General features: G+C 34.6%; 1 protein-coding gene across 1 annotated transcript; it reads left to right on the top strand.

Moving 5' to 3' along the window:
* Positions 1–3648: 3648 nt before the first annotated feature.
* Positions 3649–11015, top strand: LOC144440585 (sialate:O-sulfotransferase 2-like). Its single transcript, XM_078129971.1, has 4 exons — positions 3649–3829; positions 8569–8715; positions 9185–9376; positions 10672–11015. The coding sequence occupies exons 1-4, from the start codon at positions 3649–3651 to the stop codon at positions 11013–11015; spliced, it is 864 nt and encodes a 287-aa protein (XP_077986097.1).
* The last annotated feature ends 874 nt before the right edge of the window (positions 11016–11889 follow it).

Raw genomic sequence — 11889 nt, 5'->3', positions numbered from 1 at the left:
GAGTTGTGGGAAAATTTGTACTGTGAGGCGTAATTTTGCAGAAAAAAATCCACCCAACTTTGCGATTCAGATCTGAATCGCTTCCGTCTATTTGTGTTAACGTTAAAGGAATTGCAACGTTTGCTTCCAGTTAAACATTGGAAAGAAAAAAGTACAAAACAAGAAAATACTCTTAAAATCATGACAAACGCTACGATTATTGTAGCTAGCCCCTCCCCCAACATGTAATCACGAAAAACTCGGATTTCGTGACGTCAGGCTACCATCTTCATATTGCCTACCTATGTTTAGAATATGAAAGATCATTTAAATAATTGAATATTAACTTCATGTTTACTATCACCCCTTAGTACTCCTCATTTTGTGGGACCTGTAAGTGTATAGAGTCCAAATACTCCATTTAAAATAACACAACGCAGTGTTGATCAATTCATCACGTCCATATTTGTAGCGGCGGGCCAACATCTGTCATCGTGTCAATTGATGTCATTTTACAAATGTTGGTCTATGCAGCAGTATTGTAACGACAGTGTCAGGTATGGTAGCATCAATCCTTACTTTTTCAGAATGCCTCTTGTCATCCAGGTACCCTATGGAACACTACGAACTATAAACCTATATCCTAAATATTTTTTTTTGAATTTATGACTTTTGACTTTACATAACCAGCATGCGAATTAATGTCGGTAGATTTTCAGAAGGACCAACAGTTTTGCAGAATTGTTGTAACTTGTTGGAATAATTTTTTATTTAATGTAAAACGTTTCAATGATGTATCAAAATTTTTACCAATCAATCAACCGCCCAATTTTAATATTGCAACTAACTTATGGCATTTGCTTAAATTTAATCGTGTAATCGTCACGTCAGGGTATTGTGAAGGGGGATAGGATTCCACTAATGCTATTTGTATTTTCTGTACCTGCATTATACTTAGTCGACACGTTTGTCTGGTTTTTTCCCCTGGACTTTTTGAGATTTGTACTTTTTGTGTACTTCCCATTGCTTTCCATTAGCGATCTTAGTCTTCGAATACACATGCCAATATTTCGAGCAATATGTCGTTTTGTGGGCATGCGGTGTCCTTTTGAATTTAGGGTTTTGTTGTTTCTCCTATATGCTGTGATAGGAGCTTTCGGCAATTTCTGGAGAGCGGGCTTCCCATACCACCACAGTGGCAGACAAATTCGCTATCAAATTCAAATTGATTTCAGAATTAATTAGCATTCCAAACAAGTGTTTTCATATTTGAGGGTAGTGGTGGTTTGTTGTCCAATACACTTATGTGAATGTAATTTATTGAACTTTAATAATTCTCAGTGTATGTGTATTGTTTCATTATGGTCAGTATTTGTATGCATGGCTTCTACGTTCATCATTCTAAAACACTGTTTTTGGTTTGCTTGATTTTATTGTTGAAATCCGTCGTATTTTTTAAAAGGTAAGTTGGCTGCTTGATGCAATTCGCCCAATGCTTTGCCTTCTACGTCTTGGAAGCACAATATATGCATTGAACCTTCGAAGATGTTGTCTCCAATGCACAAAGTGTAATATACAAAATAACGTTAGTGGTACACTGTATCTCTTCACTCGTTGTTGACAGAGACAATATTATGAAACTGTCTATGATTAAAGTGGCCATATGGATGAGGACTGGGTATTTATTTTGGATTTTTACTTGAAAAGTCAATGTGAAACAACATTGACTAAGTCTGTGTTTTTGTAACTCAATAAATTGCAAAAGATTAATAATAATTTAAAATGAATGAATTTAAAATATATATATATATATATATATATATATATATATATATATATATATATATATATATATATATATATATATATATATATATCAATCTGCTAAGACAGTGCTCTATACCGCAGTGGCAGAGCGCAATAGTATATATATATATATATATATATATATATATAAAGTTGGGAGCTATGTCATTCTACGAAAAGTTAATAAACGTGAATGGGCTCTGTCGTGCAATAACACATTTAAAAAAAAAACTTTTTGCAATGTATTGAGTGTCAAACACAGACTTGGTCTTTGTCATTTCACATTGACTTCCCGAGTAGACAACCATGATAGAATTGTTTTATAAATCCAAAATTAATACCAAATCCTCATCCATATGACCACTTTAAGACTTTGACTTTGACGAATCAAGCAGTGAGGAAGGAAAGTGATCTCTGTGATATTGCAGACAGTATTAACGAACGAATCATTCATCCATCCACAGCTAGTACAAGCTGTATATCGATAATCCCTCTATATTTGTTTAAATGCATTGATTAACCAATAGCTGTCACGTGATTGTCTTGTATTTTGAAATTTAATCAATCCCATAGGATTATTAAAGGTACAATAAACGAAAAGTACATTCAGATACAACTAAAAATTACAAATATTACCAAAAGTAAGGACAAAAAAATATATCTGGTTCTGGTCAGCGCGCGCGTGCCCTGAATACCCTCGCGTCGATCCTTTTTTCTCCGATAATTTTTGCTTTCCCGTTCCTTATTTATTCCTGATATCGGGAGAACAAGCAGCTGAAATCTACCCTACATGCCAAGACTGCTTAAATACACAGCCTAAACTGCTTCGAAGAAAAGGGAAGTTTTTCAAGAGATAAAGATGATAGAACTGAGTATGTAAAGTGTCAAAAAAAATGTGTATTTACTAATTTGCACAAAAAAAAATTAGGGAAAAAAAATTCGCGTCGTCGCACCACTTTAGAAAGTTTATCCTGACCAGAACCAGATATATTTTTTTTGGCCTAATATATAAGCTAATCTAATTACTAATAACAAAGGCAATCCAAGGTAAAGATCAGGTCACAAGTACATTTAATTTAAAAAAAATTAAAATACCGTATTATTGAATAGACTGTAATGACGTCATTGGTACGCGCTAACAACGGCTGAGATGTCAGTCTAATTATTGCATTGCTGTATTTAATATATTGGTCAAGAGTTATTGGAATTAATGCAAATTTTAATACTGATTAATTCTCTAAGGTCGGGAATCTTCAGTTCTTGCGAACACGTTATTTTTTTAAAAATTATTTGTGTTACATTACTAACTTGGAGTTGATTTATGTCATTATTTGGTATACATGGGGTCGCAGAATGGTATCATTTGGTTACGATATTGACAGTAAAAGAGGGCACCTACTGGCAGTCAAACAAAATCAAGTGTTATTTTAAAGTGTATTTTCCACAGAGCGTGTGCTGACAGATCTCTCAACTTTCCTTGACTTTATGGGACGGACTTCTTTGGTTGTTGTGGTATGTGCAGTAAGATTTTTGCCAGTATGAACAGCTGGCAACACTCCACTCAAACAGAGAGATTATATTTTTGATGTCAAATAAATTGTTTTGGATACTCAACTACTCTTTTTCTCTCTTTTGTTCTATTACAGCAAAAGACAATATGTTGTATCTTAAAGTTAGCAGTAGATAAAGGTTATAAACTGTATCGAGTAGGGACCAATAACCTTTGCTGCCTGTCGATCTTTAGTTATTTCCCTTTATTTAGCACACTATATATAACACTACGTAGCATTATCTACCTGAAAATCTACATGAAGTCCAACATTTGTTTTGATCCAGAGTATCGACTTATTGTGAGACAAGATTATGGTTAAAAGGCAAGGCATCCTGTTTGTGGTTGTATGCGTTACTTTGATAATATGTGTACTGGAAAAGAAGAGTACTATAAAACCACTTCGACTACTCATACCACCACCACCACCACCATCAACAACACCATTCGTACATCATTCACTACAAGTAAATGGTAACCAAGGTAGTATGACGAGTAAGTGCCAATCTGACTAAAATCTGATGTAGTGAACTTGGAGGGATTTCTTTAGTTATCTCTGTTTCCTACGTTTATTGAATTGGCGTTTTTTCTTTTTTGTTCCATGAGTCCATCGGACACAATATGCCACATGTACCATTGGGATCGGGAGTTCACATTCAAATCCGAGCACTGTGAGTGGTCATTTTACGAACATCTGTTGCCATGGTAACCAAAATCACCATATCATGTGGATTTTTTTGCAAAATCTTATATGAAATGTAGTTTGGGGTAGTTTGTTATGCTGAGTTCATAAAGTAATTATTATCAAAACATCCATTGCCATGGTAACCAAAATGACCATAATATGTCGAATTTTGCAAAAATTGGCTATAAACCATAGGAAAACAAAAAATAGGAAAACATTTCTTTTCTTTTGGCATTCATTTTGAATATGTGATGTCCATCGTAACACAAATTATTCATAATTGGATAGCTGTTTCCATGGAAACGTAAATTAGGCTTAAAAATGTCATGTTTTGGTAAGGCCTAGAAAAACAAGCGACCTATCAGTCAGAATATCTCCGCTCTTTCTTGTTTTGTTTTTGTAACATGTGTAGCAGTTGTTCTGCTGTTCGGTTCTTCCACTATGTACTTTTGTTAAAGTAATAAAGTGGTTAGTAGTTTCAAATGATGACTCGCACACACTACAGAACACATTTCACACAGAAAGTTGGTAAAATATTATACCTTTTTAATATATCACCTAATTTGCATATTAATTACCTAATAAACTTGTTTTGAACAAACTCGCATCCCAAGACACCTATACAAGAACTTTCAACTCAATTGGCCCAGTAGTTTTGGAGATTTTAAAATATTTTTACCCCCAAAAATTATTTTTAGACCTAATTCTCATATTAATGACCAAGTCAATTTGTCTTGAACAAACTTATAACTGCTCATCCCAAGACACCAACAAAATAAATTTAAAGTCAATTGGCCCAGTAGTTTTGGAGAAGTATTTCTACTTATGGAAGGCATTCAGTTTAAATCTGGTATATTTTGGTTTCAAATTTCGAAATAAAACTACACTTTCAAACTTGGAATTGTCAATGTACAGTGCATGCACTTGATAAGAAAAATGGAACACATTGAATAAAGAATATAGAAACACATTGTCATAGATTTTAATATTCAAGATTCAAAGATTGATAAATTTATTTGAGTAGCCAACAAAATTTACATAAGTTAAAACTTGGAACCGTTAAAGCAATTCAAAGTCCACGTATGCCTATGTATATAATGTAGTAATTAACATTATATGCAACGTTACATCTTTCATTAAAACTAATAGACTAGTTAGTGTTTTCAAAGAAATTCTGTATCAGCGACACTATTAACAGCATTGTATATAATAAACCAATCATTATCCATTTGCAAGCTCTGACAGGGTCAAAGGTTGAAAACAGCCATCTCAGTATTCACGTTATGTTACCATGTCGTCAACCTATACACGCCAGCATTACAGATTACAATATATTTATTTATTTATTTATTTATTTATTTATTTATTTATTTATATACATTGAGTACATCATGATAACGCGATACGATCAGAAATCCTGTTATTTGAGATATTTTGATTCAAATTAAATGAAAATTCCCACACTCTGAACAGGGTTATAACTCAACCTACCAAACTTAGTTCGAGATCTCTTTAAAACCAAACATTCCGAGATTATTTTATACGTGACTAATTTTTACGTTTCCAGGAGAACGTCATTTTGGCAGGTGTTCGGGTTTGTGCTAAAGTCCACAACACTATTTCCAACGGACCGTTTTCGGACAAATACAGACCTTTTGGCCACAATGGCTGGGATTAATAAACCATTATTATTATTATTATTATTATTATTATTATTATTATAATAGAATTAAACATGGTGCGCGCTGGACATGAAGTGAAGATGCATGACGTCGGACTATATATGAGTTCGAATCCAAGGCTTAGTGAGTAGCCATATATAGTGCGCGTTCTGTATCATCTGTATGGATCAGAGAATGTGCATGCTGATCATTATATCGCATGTTGTGGGTTATATATATGCGTACATAATTAGTAATAAATAAATATTTCAGAAGGTTTTTAATTTTAGAAAAACGACAAAATATGAACCGCGTCTGAATACAGACTAGTCAAAATATAGTGACACAGTTAAAAGTCTATTTTGAGATAGAAATTTCAAAGATTACAGCCATACCATTTTATAAGGGCTTCTCCAAAATCTCAAATTTTATCACACTCGCACAGCTAGCTCAGTGTGCTCGGGCTCGTCGAGGTCAGGGTCAAAAATTTTCAGTAAACTTTGTAACACTGTATAATTAATCCATATTGTAGCTGTCAATATACTAGTACTATTGCTTGCTGACAAAATGCTTCGAGGAATAAATAGACTTAGTCTGGACTGTATTACATGAATTCCCTGAACGGCGAGGAATATTGAATTCCCTGAACAGCGAGGAAATATTTATTACAGTACGTTGTGAAAGTCTGCGATGATTTGAAAACAGCGGCAATTTCAGAATAGTTATAGTAAGGCGCATTGCAAATATTGTTTTCATGGATTGTCATAGACTGTAAGATACGTCGTGACGTTTCGCCCTCACCGGCCTCCTCTCAGGGGTTGGCCGATGGTTGAGGGCGCCCCGTCACGGCGTACCTTACAGACTAGGATTGTCATAGACACCTTAAAAAGTTTATAAATCATTCATTACAGAACAATAAAGTGGCCTGTCTTACTCGATTATGATGCAAGTTGTTCAGACAAACATAACCCATATCATACACAAATAAGTCCAAAATATGTGAAGTCACAGTCAGTTACACTGGCATTTAGAAATAATTTAGTACGTTCGGACATACTCTTGTGGATTTCTGAGGTGTGTTTCACTCTGACCTATGTTTTGTGCACAAAACTACTATATACAGATGACTTTGTCGACAGGCAGGGCGTACTCCACAGTATAATGACACGTTCGATTTGAATTATTAAAAGTTATGTTATTTAAGTGCGCACAATCAGTAATAAATAAATTAATATTGTTATACTTATATGTATTCATATACAGAGCAAGTACCAAGCTCCAAACTGTTACGACTTGAAGCTTGAATGAGAAATGTTGCACAATTAGTTGTGGGTGTAAAACTAAAACTTCAATTTCTGTAAACTTTCGTCACGCAACACTATACATATGTGAATAAACAACTTTAATGAACTTATACATTAAATTGACAAGTCTCCCCAATACATGATATATTACTCACCAAATACGGTATATTAACTGTGTAGTCTGTTTAGCACCAAGCAAGAATATGAAGTAACATGTGACCTGAGGTCACATGAGTACGCCCTCTTTGTTGCGTGACTACAACCTTTACACTGCACTGCCTTTACACCTCGAACAATTCCCCAGCAACCAAAAGTGACATTCCTCTAAGGCCTAAAAAAGGAACTGTTTCTGGTCAGTGTGCGCATCACTTAAATACCCTCGCGTCGGTCTTTTCTGTGGGTGTTGTCCAGCCCATGCAGTCTGCAGATCCGTGGTGGGGAAACACAAAACTAACCCTCCCTATTTCAGTGAACTTAACGACTAGACAGCAGGATACATCCACACTTGATCTAAAGTACTAAATAAAAAGAACAGTAACTGTCATATAGTAGACTGAGTGACAGGTTTGTTGAGAATGAAAAAAGAAATCCGCGTGATCGCACCATCTCATACATTTGAGTCAAGAAATGTGATTTTTGGTCAAACGTAAACTTCAAAACTACATGACAGATCAGTCTCAAATTTGGTGGGAATGATCTTAGGGGTGTTTAGATTCATAATTTTTCATGACGTGATGATCCTATCAGTGATATGCAAATTAGATCTAAAAATGTGTCGTTTTGGTCAAAAATCTATAATTCCCAAACTACTGAGCAGACTGGGCTGAAATTTCGAGGGGGGGATGTATCTGGAGATGTGTAGATGAAGCTGTATTCACAAGGTGATCTCATCAGCAATATGCAAATTATGTTTGAAAAATCTCAATTTTGGTAAAAAACATATCTTGAAACTGCATGGTGAATGGGATTGAAACTTGGTTGGCATGTTTCAGGAGGTAATATTCTGCAGGTTTTTTTTGAAAAAGTTTTGACACAATTGGCCCAAACAACCATGACCAAGCCCTTAGTAACAGTGAAATAATGATGCATATTACAAAGATGAATGCAAATATGCTTAGCAACAGGACCATGCCCATAGCAACAAATGGCATTGTATTCCGGTGCAGCACCCAAATTTGCTATGATTTGCATACACACAGTAGGAAGGATTGACCAACTCTTGACATTGATGACAGCATGATCTTGAATGCCCAGTCTAGTTGCTGGACAAGTATATTGGCAAATGTGAGATTTTGGGTAGTGGTTGGGGTGGGCAGTCATTCAAAAAACTGCTGAACAAAGGGGTTCTCAAATGTTGTGAGTGAGATGAGGTAATCCATTTTTTGATGGTTGAGGTCAAATGAATTTCGCCAATCGACATCAATTTACATAATTTATTGATTTTTCCATATATAAAGTACTTGATTGAATGACAAAATACTTAGTAGAGGTACACTTCATGAGTGGAATCTGTGTGTAATAATTTGCATAATTAGTATGCTAATTAACAAACTTTATTCTTTTTTCATATTCTTTCCTGTCCAGATAGTCAAGTGCAATGTAATGTATCACTGTCCCCTGAACACACCCACCCTCCCATTGCATTGGCTAGTTTTCCAGGATCCGGGAACACATGGGCACGGCATCTCATAGAACAAGCAACTGGGATATACACAGGGTCTATTTATGGAAGTGGGATTTTACAGTCGAATGGTAGAGAATCAACCTTTTTTTCTTTAGTGATAAATATATGAGTCATCGTTTTCTTTTTCTTTTTTTGATGTTAATGTTTACTTCTTATTTGTATGTTTATCTCTTTTTGGGAGGAAATTAATTCAATTTCAAATTTAAATTTCCAAACAAACAAATATTGCATTCTGTAGTATCAATAATTTGCATACAGAATTGCTTTTAAACTCAAACTGTCCAGCATTTAAAACTTAAAAGTAAGATACATCAAACTTAATTTTTCAGTTTCATCATAAAGTGCTTTCCTGTCATGATGATTACACCAACTTTTCTCCTCTCCATTATACAAATATGTTTGACAAACTGAAGGGAGTGAAATATTACACTGTGATCACTAGAGCAACTTGCTGCTGGTAGGTAGTTTTAGCACAGCTTGAGACAGGTTAAGAGGTACCATTGTTATAACTTGCAGGGTTCAAAGGTGAAACTATTGACTACACATTGGGCAGGACATTGACAGTCAAGATACATGGTGGAAGGACTGCACTATTTGATGCTGCTATACTCCTTATTCGCGATCCATATAAGGCAATGCTTGCAGAATTCAACCGACAAAGAGCCGGAAAGACAGGAATTGCCTCACATTCAGACTTTCGTAGCAAAGGTAAGACGGATTGTTAGAATAATGTTCTCCCACCATAAAAAAAATGGCAAAGATTTTGTAAAGAACTGGTTATTTAATATTATTATCAAATTCAGCACATTATGAAAGATGTCTTTATTTGATCTACTCTTTGGCAAAGTCATAGACAAATATAAACTACACTTACATAATCCTAATTACATAATCCTAACACTAACATTCATGGAGACATATAAAACATGTTATAGCCTTGATTTGTATTGGGTTGTATGCCTTCAGTGCACAAGCACTCTGCTATGCGTACGAGTCATGTTGATCGTATCCTTGCCCTCAGGCATATAACCCAATGTAAAGGCAAGGTATTGCACCTGTTTTCCCATCCATTCACTGGCAGCCATTTGAACTATTACTTTTATTACCTTCAGTAAGGAGGGTTATATATTAGAGATGAAAAGTCTGTGTGTACATGTCTGGCTGTGTCATCGTTTTCTCTAAAATGGCTACCTTACTGAATGAATTTGGTGCACATATTCTTTAGGGTAATGGCTAGATCTAATTACGTTTTTGTAAGAAAGACATGAATATTAATGATAAATTTGCATATTTAATGGTTTTCGGTAATTAGGATGCACACTTGAAATTCAATATAATTTGGCACATACATTGATGATAACAAAGTGCATGTGTCATATAAAGTTTGACAATATAGCTTGTAGTTTTAACAACTCATTTGCCTAATTAATGATTTCAGGATAAAATGTTAAGAATGCGTACTTCAAATTGAATATATTTTGGGTACATACTTCGGTTTTCGGTAATTAGGCAATATCTTAAGAAATTGAAATTCAATATAATTTAGTACATACATTGATGATAACAAAGTGCATGTGTCATATAAAGTTTGACAATATAGCTTGTAGTTTTAATGTCTCATTTGCATAATAAATGACTTTCAATAATTTGATTACTAGGCTAAATGTTAAGAATGTGTACTTCAAACTGAATATCATTTGGTACATACTTTAAATAAAACAAAGCACATGCTGACTAATTTCCAAAGAGCAGTGTTCTAGTTTACAACCTCTTCATGATCAAATCATAGTTCACACTTCAATAGTGATGCTTTCAGACAGAGTAAATCACGACTAGGCCTTGACTAATCAAATGATTTAAATATAACTGGGAAATAAAATGATAAAATGACAAGAATAGATTTAAAATAAGTGGGATGTATCAATATTATTATAAAACTCATTATTTATAAGATGGTGCTGATAGAACCATATAGTTGATCCCAATTTATTCTTTTTTTACAGCATGGCAGGAATTTGTGAATGGAAATCAGAAAAGATGGCAAGTTCAAATAACTACATGGCTGAATTTCACTAAACCCTTGTTAGTGGTGAAATACTCAGATCTCAAACAACATACTATTGATGAAGTTGGGAAAATAGTGAAATTCCTTGGTTTTGAGTTAACTGCTGAAAGACGCAAGTGTCTGGAATATGATATGGACGGCATCTTCAAGAGAACAGGACATGAAGCCTTACCAGATGACCCTTTTACTCCTGACATGCACAAAATGATCGACCCCAGCATTGCCATTGTTAATAAGATGTTGATTGCGAAGGGTTACGATGAATTAGAACAGGAAATTTAAATAAAACAGTAGAGTTAGACTTTAAAATACAGTAATTAAGGGCCATTAGTTCACATAGTCTATCGGAGTGCTGCCAATGACTGCCAAATGAAAGCTACCAAAGTACCACCAACGACTGACCAGTGTCATCTATGAAAGTGCCACTAACAACTGTACACTGTAACGTACGGAAGGGCTCGTATGACAGTACACATGGTACATTCCAGTATAGACTATAGAAGTGCTGATGTTGATTGCGAAGGGTTACAATGAATTAGAAAGGGAAATTTGAATAAAACATTAGACTTAGACTTGAAAATACAGTAATTAAGGCACATACTCTATTGAAGGGCCATAAATATTAAAACAGTTGGCTCTTTTCTCTAAAATGTCTCTTACGCAAGTATGCCAACTAGCCTACCACCTTCACAGTGACTATCATCGATTAGAATTGGTTAGCATTCAGATAATATAATGATATATAGACTCAAGTTTACCATTACCCCCTAATACTCCTCACTGGCTTCTAGTTTCATTCTGATGTCACCCATTTCTTTTTGTTTTATTGTTTTTAGCACAACTGAACTAGGTTCAGTAGTGCTATAGGCATGGAAAAGTGTCTGTCTGTTTGTGTAAACAACTTAAAGTCAAAAACCACTGGACCGATTGCCATATTTGGTGGGTACATTACCTTTGTGTCTAGTTGGGAAATTGTTCAAATCAAAGTAATCTTACCACTGGTGTGTGATTTGGGTAATGAAATGTAATTTTTGATCAAAATACTTAAACACAAAAACTAGTGTAGATTAGTCTGACATTTTGCGGGAACATTCTTTGGGCTGTTTAGATTAATAATTGTTCATGACATGATGATCCCATCAGTGAAATGCAAATT

The sequence above is a fragment of the Glandiceps talaboti genome, chromosome 10, assembly GCF_964340395.1.
Source record: "Glandiceps talaboti chromosome 10, keGlaTala1.1, whole genome shotgun sequence".
NCBI lineage: Eukaryota > Metazoa > Hemichordata > Enteropneusta > Spengelidae > Glandiceps > Glandiceps talaboti.
Note: the sequence above shows the minus strand (reverse complement) of the source record. Positions and strands in the feature narration are given on the sequence as shown.

What these genes read in the sequence shown, in the direction of transcription:
- LOC144440585 (XM_078129971.1), top strand. Translation starts at nt 3,649, where the DNA reads ATGGTTAAAAGGCAAGGCATCCTGTTTGTGGTTGTATGCGTTACTTTG. An exon ending in TAACCAAGGTAGTATGACGA is followed by an intron (nt 3,830 to 8,568) that starts GTAAGTGCCAAT and finishes TTTCCTGTCCAG; the next exon opens with ATAGTCAAGTGCAATGTAAT. An exon ending in CACAGGGTCTATTTATGGAA is followed by an intron (nt 8,716 to 9,184) that starts GTGGGATTTTAC and finishes TATAACTTGCAG; the next exon opens with GGTTCAAAGGTGAAACTATT.